General features: G+C 39.2%; 1 protein-coding gene across 1 annotated transcript in view; it reads right to left on the bottom strand.

Moving 5' to 3' along the window:
• Nucleotides 1-12,299: 12,299 nt before the first annotated feature.
• Nucleotides 12,300-16,551, bottom strand: part of Klhl28 (kelch like family member 28) — a 33,529-nt gene continuing 29,277 nt past the window's right edge. The window contains exon 5 of the mRNA XM_021664265.2: nt 12,300-16,328. Within this exon, the coding sequence (XP_021519940.1) occupies nt 16,165-16,328 (164 nt within the window). The 3' untranslated portion in view covers nt 12,300-16,164. The remainder of the gene's footprint in view (nt 16,329-16,551) is intronic.

The following is a 16,551-nucleotide window of genomic DNA, read 5'->3' on the forward strand; positions in this document are numbered from 1 at the left end:
GTTAAAATGAGACTAGGCACATACCCTATTATCAAGGATAGACGAGGCAACCCAGTAGGAGGGTCCCAAAAACAAGCAAAAGAGTCAGAGATAGTTCCTGCACCTACTGTTAGGATTCCTACAACGACACCAAGCTAGCTACACAACTATAACATATAGAGAGAGGATCTAGTTCAGACCCATAGCCACTCCCTTATTGTTGGTTCAGTCTCTGTGAGCCTCTATGAGCCCTGGTTAGCTGATTCTGTGGACCATGTTCATCTGGTATCCTTGACCCCTCTGGCTCCTAAAATCTTTCCTTGCCCTCTTCAGCACAGCCAATCCTACTTTTATTCACTAAACTTTTGCAAAACAACAACAAAAACCAACAACAACAAAAAACTGAACTAGAGAGCGAGTGTATCTGTCAGAAAATATAATCACAATTTTAAAAATTAGTACTTTTTGTAATACTTTGTGCTCAATTGATATCAATTCATCAATTTTCTGGAAAAAGATTGCTTTGGTTTAGGACCTAAACAGAGTCAATAGTTTCATTTGTTACATTTCTTAAATTTGTTTCTTTGCTAAATATTTCTCCTTTCCTTCTTTGTCATTCATTATCTTTGTTAAATAAACAAGCGATTGTGCCCTAGATTGTACCAGTCCTTGGATAAAGCTGAGCACTATTTTGCATTAATTTAACATGTCTTGGTCAAATTTTCTGTTGATTGAAATTTAACATCTTGGTTCCAAGGGCTATAGTGTGCTAGTTTTATTTAGTTTTTTGTTTGTTTTCTAATTCATTCATTTTAGGAAGTTTATTTAGAAAGACAAGGTATCAATCAGCTCATGAATTACATGTGGCTGTCTATCCCCCTTTTAGTGATGGCAAACTTAACTTGGAAGCTTTTCAGGTTCTATCAAATCTGCGTGGTTTTAGTAGCTCTGGGTAGTTGCTGCTGGGGTTGTGGACATTCTACCAATCCTGTTGTTCCTTCAGTATTTACTCTCTGGGATTCTACAAAGAAAGTGTTTCAAAGCACTACAAAGTAATCATATGGTTACCCTAAGATACGTAATGTGAAAAAAAAAAAAAAAAGGCAGTGGAAAAGGAATTACTCTTAGCTTAATCCTTTTCACCTTGGTGACACATTAAACTTTTTATGACTTTGTTTGCTCCTTTGGAGACAGAATCTCATTATGTAGCCCAGACTGGCCGGAAACTTGTAGTCATCCTGTCAGGGCCAGCCCAAGTCCTGGGGTTCTGTTGGCTTTTCTGAAATATGTAGTACATTATCTATAGTCACCAAAGTGTACAAAAGAGCACCAGAATGCATTTATATCAGCTAACTATAACTTACTGTTCATCGATTGATGCCATACCCATAATCATACCCTTGCTTTTACCTAGGCTCCATTATATTCTCAATTTCTATGAGGTCAGCTTTTTCAGATTCCACATAGGAGATCTTATACATGTTTATGTATCTGTTTTATTTCAGTTGACATACAACAAAATCAATTCACATTGTTTTAAATTACAAGATTTCATCCTCTATGGATGAATATTTTAGTATTGTGTAATTATATTTTCATTGTGCATTCATCAGCTGATAAACGCTTTGATCACTTCCATTTCATGGCTGCTGTGAAAGGGCTACAATAAACACAGGAGTTCTCATATTGATTCGGAACACTGGGTTTTTTTCCTTTGTATACAAATCCAGAAATGGCATAGCTGAAACATACAGTAATTCCATTTTATAAAAATTTGTATTTATTTCAAATTGTGTGTCTGTGTGTCCCCACACAAGTGCAAATACCCTAGGAGGTCAGAGGTCATAGGCATCAAGTCCTTATAAAACTAAAGTAACTGTTCTAAGCTGTGTATGTGGGTGCTATGAACTAAACCTGGGTCTTTTTGAAGAACAAGTGCTCTTAACCACTGAGCCCATCTGTCCTGCCTGGTAGCTCCTTAAAAAGAAGAAGAAAGAAGAAAGAAAAGGAGGAGGAGAAAGATGAGGAGGAGGAGGAAGAGAAAAAGGAGGAGGAGAAGCTCTTTTTGTTGATTGGAAAAATAGCAGAAGGAAATAATGTAAAAGAGAAAGGATATGCTTTGGTCATAGCTTCAGCGGTTCTAGCGTCCAGCTGGGTCCATTACTTTCGGCTTGAGAAAAGAAAGAATACCATAGCAGTGGGAACAAGTAGCAAAAGGTATTTATATCATAGTGGCAAAGAAGCAGAAAGAAGACTCAGGAATAAGATGTCTTTCCAAATGAGATTCTCAGTGACCTGCTTCCTCCAGCTCTAGGCCACACCTCCCAATAATGCCATCAGATAATGAATCCATAAAGATTCAGTACACAAGATTAGATTCCATGATCCCATCTCTTTCTTAACTGTTTTATCAACTGTCAAACAAGCTTCCAACACATTAGCCTTTGGTGAACATCTAAGACTCAAGCTACTATGTAATCTATACTTTTTCCATAATGGTTTACTAATTTAGATACCTACCAATTATGTGCACATATTTTTCTAATTCTTTTTCTTACTATTGTACCCCACTCCCTCATTCCCTCCCACTCCTACCCTCACTCCCTCATCTTCTCCCTGCCCCTTTCTAAGTCCACTGATAGGGGAAGACCTCCTCCCCTTTCATATGACCCTAGCTTATCAGGTATCTACAGGCCTGGCTAAGATCAAAAACTCAAGTGACAACACATGCTGGAGAGGTTGTGGAGAAAGGGGAACCCTCCTCCATTGCTGGTGGGAATGTAAACTTATACAACCACTTTGAAAATCATTCTGGCGCTTTCTCAGACAATTAGGAATAGTGCTTCCTCAAGATCCAGCTATACCACTCCTAGGCATCTATCCAAAAGATGCCCAAGTACACAACAATGACATTTGCTCAACCATGTTCATAGCAGCTTTCTTCATAATAGCCAGAACCTGGAAACAAACCAGATGTCCATCAATGGAGAAATGGATATAGAAATTGTGGTACTTTTACACAATGGAATACTACTCATCAATTAAAAACAAGGAAATCATGAAATTTGCAAGCAAATGGTGGGATCTAGAAAAGATCATCCTGAGTGAGGTATCCCAGAAGCAGAAAGACACACACGGTATATACTCACTTATAAGGGGGTATTAGACCTATAAGATAGGATAAACATACTAAAATCTGTACACCTAAAGAAGATATGCAAGAAAGAGGACCCGGGGTAAGATGATCAATCCTTACTCAGAAAGACAAATGGGATGGACATTGGATGTAGGAGAAAACAAGTAACAGGACAGGAGCCTATCACAGAGGGCCTCTGAAAGACTCTGCCTAGCAGTGTATCAAAGCAGATGCTGAGACTCATAACCAAACTTTCAGCAGAGTACAGGGAATCATATAAAAGAAGGGGGAGTTTGTATGACCTGGAGAGGACAGGAGCTCCACAGGACTAAATTTTTTCTCATTCTTGCCAACACTATTATTTTGTGGTTTTTTTTCCCCATTATCATGATTCTACAGTGATTTTTAAATTTGATTTGCATTTCCCTGGTGGCTAGCGATGTTGAATGTTTTTTTTTTTTTTTTCATAATTCCATTGGCCATTTGTATGATAGTGAGAAATGTTTAGGTCTATTATTCAGTTTCCCCCATTATTTTTGTTGTTGTTTTAGTTTTGTCTATACTCTTGCCTTTTACCCATATCAGAGGTAAACCCTGAAGGCATTTTCTCCATTTTCGTACACATTTTTCCTGATGTTCACTGCCTGACACACAGTCACATGTCTACTTTGGCTTTCGTTTTCTGGGCTTTGGAGGGCTGTCTAACATCATAGCCGCCCGCCGTAATATTCTGAAGCACTTCACCGGTGTTTGCTCATAGTCGTATCATAGTGTCAGGTTTTACGTTTAAGTCTCTGATCCATTTTGAGCTTGTGTGTGCACATGTGTGTATTCATCTGTGTGCAAGTGAGGATACCCTGTGGGAATCAAAGGACAAACTCAGATGTTTCTCAGGTGCCATCCACTCTTTTTTTTTAGATTTTATTGGTCAAGTAGACAAGGCTGTTTGGCCAGCAAGTCCCAAGGGAAGTTGACTGTATCTACCTCCCCAGAGGTGGGATTATAAACAGGTGCCATTACACTTTACGTTTTAAAAACATGGTTAAGATGATCAAATTCATTCCTCTGTTGAGGGACACTTGGGTTGTTTCCAGATTCTGGCTATTACGAATAAAGCTGCTACAAACGTAGCTGAGTAAGTCTCCTTACTGTATACTTGAACATATTTTGGATATGTGCCTAGGAGTGGTACAGCTGAGAAATGGATTGTGGTACTTTTACACAATGGAATACTACTCAACAATTAAAAACAAGGAAATCATGAAATTTGCAGGCAAATTGTGGGAACTAAAAAAGATCATCCTGAGTGCGGAATCCCAGGAGCAGAGAGACCCACCTGGACTGTACTCACTTATAAGTGGATATTAGACATAAAATATGGGATAATCATACTAAAATCTGTACAGTTTAAGAAGCTAATTAAGGAGGAGGACCGTGGGTAAGATGCCCAATTTTCATTCAGAAATGCAAGCGGGATAGACATTGGAAGAAGGTGGAAACAAGGAAAAAGAAGCCTACCAGAGAGGGCCTCTCAAAGACACTACCCAGCAGGGTTTTGTTTTGTTTTGTTTTGTTTTACTATTATTATTTTAATATTAGTTACAGTTTGTTAACTTTGTATCTCTGCTGCATCCTGCTCCCTTTTTTCCTCCCAATCCCACCCCCCCTCCATCCTCTCCTCATTGCCCCTTTCCAAGTCCCACTGCTTGGGGAAGACCTCCTCCCCTTTCATCTGACCCTGGTTTATCAGGTATCTTCAGGACTGGCTGCAAAGTCCTCCTCTGTGGCCTAGCAGAACTGCTCTTCCCTTGGGGCGGGGGGAGGTCAAAGAGCCGGCCATTGAGTTTATGCCAGAAATAGTCCCGGTTCCCCTTATTAGGGTACCCACTTGGATACTGAGCTACCATGGGCTACATCCAGATTAAAAAATGGGGTGCAGAGCTAAACAGAGAATTCTCAGTAGAGGAATACAGAATGGCAGAGAAACACTTAAATGTTCAGTGTCCTTAGCCATCAAAGAGATGCAAATCAAAACGACCCTGAGAGTTCACCTTACACCCATCAGAATGGCTAAGATCATAAACTGAAGTGACAACACATGCTGGAGAGGTTGTGGAGAAAGGGGAACCCTCCTCCATTGCTGGTGGGAATGTAAACTTGTACAACCACTTTGGAAATCAATCTGGTGCTTTCCCAGCAGGGTGTTAAAACAGATGCTGAGACTAATAGCCAGAGTGCAGGGAATCTTATAAAAGAAGAGGGAGATAGAAAGACCTGGAGGGGACAGGAGCTCCACAAGGAGAGCAACAGAACCAAAAAAAATCTGGGCCCAGGGGTCTTTTCTGAGACTGATACTCCAACCAAGGACAGTTCATTGATATAACCTAGAACACCTGCACATGTAGCCCATGGCAGCTCAGTGTCCGACTGGGCTCCCTAGTAATGGGAACAGCAACTGTCTCTGACATGAACTCAGTGGCTGGCTCTTTGATCACCTCCCCTTGATGGGGGAGCAGCCTTACCAGGCCACAGAGGAAGACAATGAAGCCAGACCTGATGAGACCTGAGAAGGGAGGAGGACCTCCCCTATCAGTAGACTGGGGAAGGGGCATGGGAGGAGATGAGGGAGGGAGAGTAGGATTGGGAGGGGACGAGGGGACGAGGGGACGAGGGAGGGGACTACAGCTGGGAAACAAAGTGAATAAATCGTAATTAATACTTAAAAATAATTAATAAAAATAAAATTTAAAATTTTAAAAATAGTACATTCTAAAAAAAGAGATCAAATTCAGGCGCTCATATTTTCAAAGCAAATACATTATTGACAGATCTACCTCCCTGTCCACATTTATTTTGATAACTGGTGAGACATGGTGGCCTACTTTTAGTCTGCTGTATGTTGATACACAGTGCCCCAACACCATTTATTATTAAGACCTTCCATTTTCCAAAATGTGTTTTACCACTGTTGTCCACAAATCAATTGGCTGATAGATGTGTGGGTTTGTTTTGGGGCTCCCCAACCCTCCATTGATCTTTGACTGTCAGTATAATGCCATTTTAAAAGAAAGTAGTATGATGGCTCATATACACTTTAGAATTTTTTCTGGTGTGATGTCACTGGTATTTTGACACCAATTACAATGAATCTGAAGATCACTTTGGGTATCATGGACATTTCGGCATGTTGATTTTTCCATGAACCTTGGTTACTTCTGTGTATGTGTTGTGTGTGTGTTCTTTGATTTCCTTTATCAGTCATGACAGTTTTCATTACAAAGGCTTTTTATGTCATTGGTTAAACTTGTTCCTAGACATTTTTTGTAGCTACCGTGAATGATATTGCTTTCCCAATTTCTTTTTTCAGATAATTTGTTCTTGCCATATGTAAATACTGATTTTTTTGTATATTTTTTATCCTGCTACTTTGCTAAACTCATTTATCAGCTTTAGCAGCTTATACAATTATGAAATATAATCAGGCTGGAAGCAAGTTTCAGTGTTCTCAAACTCTTGGGACAATAATAATTCCCGGGAATTCCGAGTTTGAATGGCTAAAATTCACGTTTAAGGAATAAAAGACACTATAAAACAATAGTACTTACAAAGAACTACAGCCTGTAGAAATAAATATTCAAACAAAAAGTCAGGTCTCCCAGTGAAGTAACAGCCCCTCATGGAAACACACGCGGACACTGCCTATTTAAGGACTGACTTTACACTGAAAATGTTGACATGCTGACTGAGACATCAAGTAAGGAGCATGCATGATCTGGACTGAGGCCTTCTGCATACATATAACCGATGGGGGGCTTGGTCTTCATGTGGGGCGCCTGGCGAGTGGAGGGGGGCGCTGTTTCTAACATGGACTCTACTGCCTGCTTTTGGATCACTTTGCCCTGGCAGTGCTGCCTTGCCTGGCCTCAGGGCATGAGGATGTGCTCAGTCCTGATGTGACTTGATGTGCTGGGGAGGGTTGATACGGGGTGGGGGTGGGGGTCTCCTCTTTTCTGGGGGAAACAGGGGAATGGAGGAAGGGGGAGAACTGGGAGGAGAGGAGGGAAGGAGCACCCCCCCTTGGGATGTAAGTAAAGAAAAAAAGAAAAAAATAGGAGAAAATGTGTTATGCTTTGAGAGATTATGAGGAGCAACATTTATGCTATATTTGTATATGCATTAAAAATTATCCTTCCTTGTTCCGCTTTTAAAATTCTATACCATACCTACACATATATTTCTTTAGATAGATGTATACACTGTAGGCTAAGATCCACAGATGAGGGATAGCGAGAGTTTTCGTTTTCCTTTTCTGGGTCATCGTACCTGTAGTACATTCTAAGTTCATCTGTTTTCCTGCAAATTTTGTGACTTCACATTTCTTTATAGCTGAATAACATTCTAATACACACACACACACACACACACACACACACACACACACACACACCCCAGATGATCATTTCCCATTAATCTCCTGATGGACAACTAGGTTGGTTTTACTTTCTTGCTAACAAAAATAGAACAACATGGAAGTGTGTGTAGTGCTCATTTTTTTAACTTTTATTAATTACACTTTATTCATTTTGTATCACCCCTCCCTCCTCCCCTCCCGGTCCCACCTTCCCCCCCCCCTTTCTGCATGCATGCCTCTCCCCAAGTCCACTGATAGGGGAGGTCCTCCTCTCCTTCTTTCTGATCTTAGTCTATCAGTTCTCATCAGAAGTGGCTGCATTGTCAGGGTTCTAGGTTATCTCCATGAATAGTCCTTGGTTGGAGTATGAGTCTCTGGGAAGTTCCCTGTGTTCAAATTCTCTTGTTCTGTTGCTCTCCTTGTGGAGTTCCTGTCCTCTCCAGCTCTTACTATTTCCCACCTCTTACATAAGATTCCCTGCACTCTGCCCAACAGTTGGCCATCAGGCTCAGCATCTGCTTTCATAGTCTGCATGGCAGAGGCTTTCAGAGGCCCTCTGTGGCAGGTTCCTAGGTTGTTTCCTGTTTTCTTCTTCTTCTGATGTCCATCCTCTTTGCCTTTCAGGATGGGTATTGAACATTTTAGTTAGGGTCCTCTCTTTTGCTTAGTATGTTTAGATGTACAGATTTTAGTGGGTTTATTGTGTGTTGTATGTTTATATGAGTGAGTATATACCGTGTGTGTCTTTTTGCTTCTGGGACAACTCACTCAGGATGATCCTTTCCAGGTCCCACCATTTACCTGCAAATTTCATGATTTCCTTATTTTTCATTGCTGAGTAATACTCCATTGTATAGATGTACCACAGTTTCTGCATCCATTCTTCAGTTGAGGGGCATCTGGGCTGTTTCCAGCTTCTGGCTATTACAAATAAAGCTGCTACAAACTACTTATCACCCTGCACAAAACTGAAGTCCAAGTGGATCAAAGTCCTCAACATAAAACCAGACACATTAAATCAGCTAGAAAAAAAAGTGGGGAATACCCTAGAACTCATTGGTACAGGAGAAAACTTCCAGAACAGAACACCAACAGCACAGGCTCTAAGAGTAACAATCAATAAATGGGACCTCATGAAATTGAAAAGCTTCTGTAAAGCAAAGGACACAGTCATCAAAACAAAGCGACTGCCTACAGATTGGGAAAGAATCTTCACCAACCCTTTATCTGACAGAGGACTCATCATATCCAGTATATATAAAGAACTAAAGAAGCTGAAAAGCAACAAACCAAGTAATCCACTTAAAAAATGGGGAACAGAGCTAAACAGAGAATTCTCTGTAGAGGAATATCGAATGGCAGAGAAACACTTAAAGAAATGGTCAACCTCATTAGCCATTAGGGAAATGCAAATCAAAACAACCCTGAGATTTCACCTTACACCAATCAGAATGGCTAAGATCAAAAACTCAAGTGACAACACATGCTGGAGAGGTTGTGGAGAAAGGGGAACCCTTCTCCACTGCTGGTGGGAATGTAAACTGGTACAACCACTCTGGAAATCAATCTGGCACTTTCTCAGACAACTAGGAATAGCGCTTCCTCAAGATCCAGCCATACCACTCCTAGGCATATTTCCAAAAGATGCTCAAGTACACAAAAAGGACATTTGCTCAACCATGTTTGTACTGCTCATTTTTAAACTCTTATTTTATTTGGGGAGTTTAGGCCTCTATCTCCCTCCCACCAACCCTTTATTCCTCGATAGGAGAGGGAGAGGACGCACAAACCCCTTTACTTCTCCAGGCTATTTAGAGTCAATGGGTTCTTTTAGGGCTATACCAGTCTCCATCAACAGCAGATGCAGCAAGCACTGTCCTCCAAGCTGATGTGCCCCAAAGTGTTTCTCTCCTTCTGTCTGCTCCAAGCCGCCACACCGTGTCTCCAAACGGCCACCTGCCACACTTTCTCTTTCTGGGCTCTCATATTTATATCCTCAGAATGCTAGACCATGCCCCAACCATGCTGCAAAGGCCATGCCCCACACGTGACAATTATCACTTGTGGACAAACTAAAACCCGAACTAAAATCCCACACTTGGGATTAAAACAAAAAATCGGTTTATATCACTGAGTTTTAAAAGAAACCCAAACTTCCATTACATGTGTATGGATCTCTACAGTAGGATATAGACTTCTCTGGTTATATGCCCAAGAGTGGAGTAGCTAGTTCACATAGGGTCCTTCTTTTCATTTTCTGAGGAACCTCCAAGCTGATTAATCACACTGGTTGTATTAATTTGCATTCCTACTGCAGTGGATAAGGGTTCCTTTCTTTTAAAATTTTTATTATTAGTTACATTTTATTAACTCTGTATCCCAGCTGTATCCCGCTCCCTCATTCCCTCCCAATTCCACCCTCCCTCCCTCATCTCCTCCCTGCCCCTTTCCAAGTCCACTGATTGGGGAGGACCCTCCTCCCATTTCATCTGACCCTATTTTATCAGGTATCTTCAGGACTGGCTGCAAAGTCCTCCTCTGTGGCCTAGCAGAACTGCTCTTCCCTTGGGGGGGGGGGAGGTCAAAGAGACTGCCATTGAGTTCCTGTCAGAAATAGTCCCTGTTCCCCTTACTATGGGAAACCAATTGGTTACTGAGCTACCGTGGACTAGATCTGAGCAGAGGTTCTAAGTTATATCCATACATGGTCCTTGGTGGAGTATCAGTCTCAGAAAAGACCCTGTGCTCAGATATATTTGGTCCTTGTGGAGCTCCTATCCTTTCCATGTCATACTAACTCCCCTTCTTTCATATGATTCCCTGCACTCTGCTGAAGGTTTGGTTATGAGTCTCAGCATCTGCTTTGATACACTGCTAGAGTCTTTCAGAGGCCCTCTGCAGTAGGCTCCTGTCCTGTTACTTGTTTTCTCCTACATCCAATGCACCTCCCATTTGTCTTTCTAAGTGAGGATTGATCATCTTACTCTGGATCCTCTTTCTTGTTTATCTTCTTTAGGTGTATAGATTTCATTATGTTTATCCTATCTTATAGGTCTAATACCCCCTTATAAGTGAGTATATACCGTGTGTGTCTTTCTGCTTCTGGGATACCTCACTCAGGATGATCTTTTCTAGATCCCACCATTTGCCTGCAAATTTCATGATTTCCTTGTTTTTGATTACTGAGTATTATTCCATTGTGTAAAAATACCACAATTTCGGTATCCATTCCTCCGTTGATGGACATCTGGGTTGTTTCCAGGTTCTGATTATTACAAATAAGGCTGCTACAAACATGGTTGAGCAACTGTTGTTGTTGTGTACTTGAGCAAATTTTGGGTATATGCCTAGGAGTGGTATAGCTGGATCTTGAGGAAGCACTATTCCTAATTGTCTGAGAAAGCGCTAGATTGACTTCCAAAGTAGTTATACCAGTTTACATTCCCACCAATGTAGGCTGGAGAGATGGCTCACTGGTAAAGAGCACTGGCTGCTCTTCCACAGGATGAGGTTCAATTCCCAGCACCCACATGGCAGCTCACAAATGTCTCTAACTCCTACCTCAGAGCATTAGACTATCTCACAGATGCAGGCAAAACACTGATGTACATAAAATAAAAATAAACTTTAAAAAAATATTAGAGACTTGATTCTTGTCAGCTATTCTGACTCAGATGAGGTAGTATCTCAATTTGCATTTCCCTAATGACCAGGAATACTGAGCACTTTTAAATTGCCCCCCCCCCATTGTCTATTCAATTTATTAGCCCCTTTGTTGATTGGTGGTTTTATTCCCTTGGTGTTTAATTTCTGCAGCTCTTTGTAAATTCTGGATAACAATCCCTTGTCTGAAGTGTTATAGTGGATAAAGATTTTTCTCCCATTTACTGGCTGCTGTGGGTTCTGCTAAGCTTCCTTTACTGTGTAGTTTCAACCAACTGTTTTGTCTCAGGAATGTGGATACTCCACTAATCAATCCAAATGCTTTTTCTTTTGGTTTACATTAGGCAGCTTTGTTCTGTTATGTTGAATTTCTTTGCTTTTTGAAAAAATTACAGAAAATATTAAATAATATATATATTTAAATGAAGGGTACAGAAAAACAATGAAAAACTTTACCACAGCTTTTCCAAATTAATCTGTTTGAATGACGTGACAGCAGCAGATGCCAGATGAGGAAAGTGAAAGGGACAGGTGAAGAGAGAGAAAGCCATAGTCACCGAGAAAGTAGCAGCATGAGATGAGGGAGGGAGAGAAGGAGAAGAGGAGAAGGATGGGGAAAGCAAAGAAAGCAGGGCAAGGGAAGGAAGGTGAGAGAGGAAGGAGGGAGTGAAAACTACAGCCTCTCTGAGGACAGTTGCCAGTGGGATGGATGGGGCCACACAGCTGGGAGTTTGCTGTGGGCCTCTGGATCCCGGGCCCTCCCTTTCCTGATTCATTTCTGGGGTATCCTCCTTTAGGCAGGCTCCTTTCTTCCTCCTAGTGGACTTTTCTAGGACTTGGGAATAGTCAAACCGTGGAGCAAGTAGCAGACCCTCTCTAAAGGGGCTGGAGCGGACTGTTTCCCTGACCTAAATTCACCCAATAATCCTTCACTGGAATTACAGGCTTGTGGTGTGAAAGTCCTGCCCCTTATCTTGAGAGATATCCACCCATCCCACCTATGTAACCCCCACCCATCCATGTATGAATGCACTTAAAAGAACTTAAGTGACATAAGAGGTGAACGTGACAAAGATTAGTTCAGTTCACAATTATTACATAATACAAATATACAATGTTCAGTTTTATTTTACACTTTTCACATTAAATAAAACGTAACTATAACCATTACAGAGCATTACCATAATAATATGCACAAAGAACTCTTAAAAAAAAGAATACAATCTTCAACAAGTTAAATGCCACTTTACTACGTAAACAAAGATAAAAATAAAACCCTGATGCTAATAAGTATCTATCCAGAGGTAAAAGACAGTTACAAAAACATTTAAACATGAACCTTACTGACAACCAACTACACTCTTTGCAGCAGAGGACACCCACTGGTACTTTATCTACAGTGCTTCAGAATCCTGTTAAAGTCACAGCCATCTCTGGTTCATGACACGGCACAACTCATAAGGCAAAGATAAGAGGCATTATCGTCCAGTTCTTTAATTTTACAGGTATATTAAGGCAAACTTGGAACTTTTTGCTTGGTAGTTTAAAGTAAGTGGGACTGTACATATGCTATCTTGACAAAATTAAGTGTAGAAGACATGTGGATATGCAATATGAAAGACATGGGTGACAGTTTTTCTCTCTGCAGAGATGTAAACTGAATTCTTACTTGACCATATTCACACTAGTAATATTTGTAAACGTTTTCAATTTAAAACATTTCAAACTTATTTTTCAAATGTGAATATCAACACTGAATTCAGTAAACTGGATGTGAAGATGTAATAGGTATCCAGCCACAGAATCCTTAACTAATTAAATCTTGTCTAATTAAAAGGCTGTTTACAGTGGAAAAGAAAGGGTTATGTAGTGAAACAGGATGTTACCTTGACATGTCACATTGTCCTGTAACTCTGAACAGAAGGTTCACAGAGGCTGCCATAAATTAATTGAATTTTAAGCAGTAATTTTATTGTAGAATCTGATTTTCAATACCAGGAACCCCACATTACAAGTGAAAAATAAAATAAAACCAAAAAACAGCATGTTTTCCTCAGTGTCACCAAGAGTCATGATGCTCTAGAAAATAGGGTTTGGTTGTGTTCTTTCCTAGTTTTGTTTTTCCTTTACAAGTACACCATCCAATTCTGAGAGACATGGAAATCTTTAAATATTAAAGAGCCAAACATTTCATCCACACTCACTGAAATAATCACAGAAGACGAATGACACTGCAATTGATCAGGTTTCTATTTCCCCTGTTGCTTTTTTAATATATTTCTGGGCAGTCTTAAATTTCTTTTAAGTTCTTCCTTGAAAAAAAAAAAACATATATTTTTACAACTATATACATATGTTTATATATAAAGTTATACATATATATATATATATAGTTCTAAAAATATTAAAACTGGGGATCTGTAATCTAACATTCCATCCTTTTTAGTGTAAGAAACATAGAGCTTTAAATTCACAACTCATCAGCAGTGTTCAGCTGACACTTTTCATCTCTGTTTAAACCTGCCAGGTGTCAGGTCACACAGGAGCCCTGGTTATTATGAACAGGATTCCTGGAATAAGTGTATCTCTAAATTTCAGTGTTTTTCCCCCCTGCTTTCTATGTTTTCATACTTTGTTCATAAGAACATGATCCTACTGTTGCCCCAAATGTTTTGCATTTATTTTTAAGCCAGATAAAATATTTAGATAAAAAAAATCAGTACATACTTTTGATCTAATTTGGCAAATGGCTATGGATTTGATATGAATTGCATACTGGAAACTATGTGAGTAAAGTTCTGTTGAAACAGAATGACTGGAATAGATGTGTTTATATTTAAAGTAACTTTCCAGTCTTTCAAACTCACTTCACTTCTGGGAGGAAGAGATTAACAGTAGTGTAACAGAATATATTTCATAATTTGATATAAACAAAAACTAAACTAAACTGGGGATATAAAAGTGAGTATGTGCTGGAATCTACTTTAAATTGCTTTTCTTTACATAAGGTTTAGGCCAACCACAATAGTGCACCTTATTTCTATTCAACAAATTTATTCAAATCAATGAAAAAGTTATTGCTATGCATCATTATGATATTCAAACAAGCGACATAGAAAATACTCAGTAGATTTTATTAGCTTCTGTTGAGTTCTAAGTTAGAAGAGACTAAAACTCACTTGCAAGGCTACATAGTCTGTGCAAATATTTGTAAAGCATGGTGTTACTTTATGACTAAAGATGATTTTACATAGTTTCATAATATATTCTCATATCTAAAACTGGTAGTTTATGGAAGAACAGGAAAACTACAAATTGTCCAGCTATAGTTTTTGAGTAATGACATATATGCTAACAGGTAAAGCTAGGCTTTATAACTGCAAATGGCTTCTTAACAATAGTTAGAATAGTATGGCACTTAAGAATGCAGGATGAGTTATTTTTTGTTTTTGTTTTTTTTTTTTTAGGAAAAAATATTCACCAGTCTTGTAGAAGTTACAAAGAAAGAGAGAGAGAGTAGGTGAGGGGGAAAAAAACAACCCAAAACAAAATTACTAAATACGAAAATGCAAGTACCAACATTAATAAACTGCAAGTTAATATGTTTAGGACTAACATATCTAGTAACCCATGCTAAATTAAGTTACCTATTTCTTTTAAATAAGCTGTCAGTGGCTGTAACAGTTTTGTTTTGAAAGATAGTTTCTTAAATCAAAGCAGAACCAAATTTAGAACCATTTATTCAAGTAAACATCGAGTTCCAGTTTTCCTCAGTAAGTTAAAAACACTCAGTTACCTAAGATATGAATGCAGTAACGCACACCTGCCTAGCATACTGTGCTTGGTGTGTATATTTCTGTGCTGAAGAGCATCTAATCTCTAGAGAAGAAAAAAAAGCATCTTTCTTTAAGTCACCATTCAAAAACCATGGGAAGTATAACTCAAGCCATTCAGATCATGATGGATGTTAACACTAATGTAATCACTAACATTTTCCATATGCACAAATGAACCAAGCCAGTAAAAATGAAAACGATTATCAAAGTACATCATGCATCTCACACTGAACATCCAAATAACATCAGTTATAGCTTTGTTATACATCCTACAGTTAGCACCATTTTTATAGTTGAACACTGAAAATAAAATTAAGACATTAAAAACTAAGAATATATGAAAAAATATGAATTAAGGGTGGTATTAAACACCTTTCAAATATATTTACATCAACTGTCAGAATCCTGCCTTGTAGCACTAAAGAATAACCCAAACTGACACAACTGGTTTTCTGTTCATGCTTATCAAAGCACAGATCAGTAACAAAGTTCACCCAGCTCATACAGAAAAAGCATAAACAATAAATAAGCAATGTCTGAAAACAGGGCCCCAAATATGATAATTAACGCCATAGTTTTGCAACCTTATCACACTATTAGCCCTGAAGTCATTTAGCAGAAGGAACATGACTGACATGTTATTTACAATCCTTAAAAGTACCCAAAGTAAAAGCAGCCCTTTCTCAACAACCACGTGAAGCACATGAATTTTCCTTCACCAATTACCACCCACACTGCACACATTTGATACAGTCCAGAGTCTGAGGCTTCTCTCATCCTAGTAAATCAAATACAGATCAGGAAAGCAGAGCTCAAATTAGGAAACAAACCCAGAAAAGCAGCAAGGTTTCTTTACACGTAGGAACACAAAAACTAGTCTATCCCAGTCTTGGTGGAGAAAAGTGCACAATTCAATTGCTTAGGTCTTTTTTTTTTCCTCCCCACCCCTTTTTTAAATTATTAATTCACTATATAATCAAGAGCAATTCAAACTATTTGTCAGTTCAAAGTACCCAACAAAACTTTGAGTCTTCACACCACTTCAAGTTACAAAGAAAGGAGTGTAGCTTTCAGGTTCAGGGCACTGGGCATTCTTTCTTGTGGCACCACCAGGTGCGATTTCCATGAGTTCACACTTGTCAAAGTGCAGTCAATCCAAAATTGCAGCGACAGTATATCATGCCAGCTGAATCCAGCCATGTATCTGAGATAGGGTCGTACTTCTGTACTGTGTTCAAGTAGGAAGACCCTGAGTGACCGCCGACTACATAAAGGTAGTTATCTATCACTGCAGCACCAACTCCTATAACAGGAGGGGAGAAAAGAACAAACAGGTTAGGTTAAAGTAGATTATGTTTCATTGAGAATGAAATAATTTCTATCTTAATGCATTTTCAAAATTGATTTCAATAATCTCCTATAATTAAATAAGCAACACAGCATTTATAGGCTTACTAGAAAACAAACAAACAAAACCCCTTAACAAAAGAGTCAGTTGCATTTACCTCTGCTCTCCAGCCCTCCTC

Source organism: Meriones unguiculatus, chromosome 7 (genome assembly GCF_030254825.1).
Source record: "Meriones unguiculatus strain TT.TT164.6M chromosome 7, Bangor_MerUng_6.1, whole genome shotgun sequence".
Lineage (NCBI taxonomy): Eukaryota > Metazoa > Chordata > Mammalia > Rodentia > Muridae > Meriones > Meriones unguiculatus.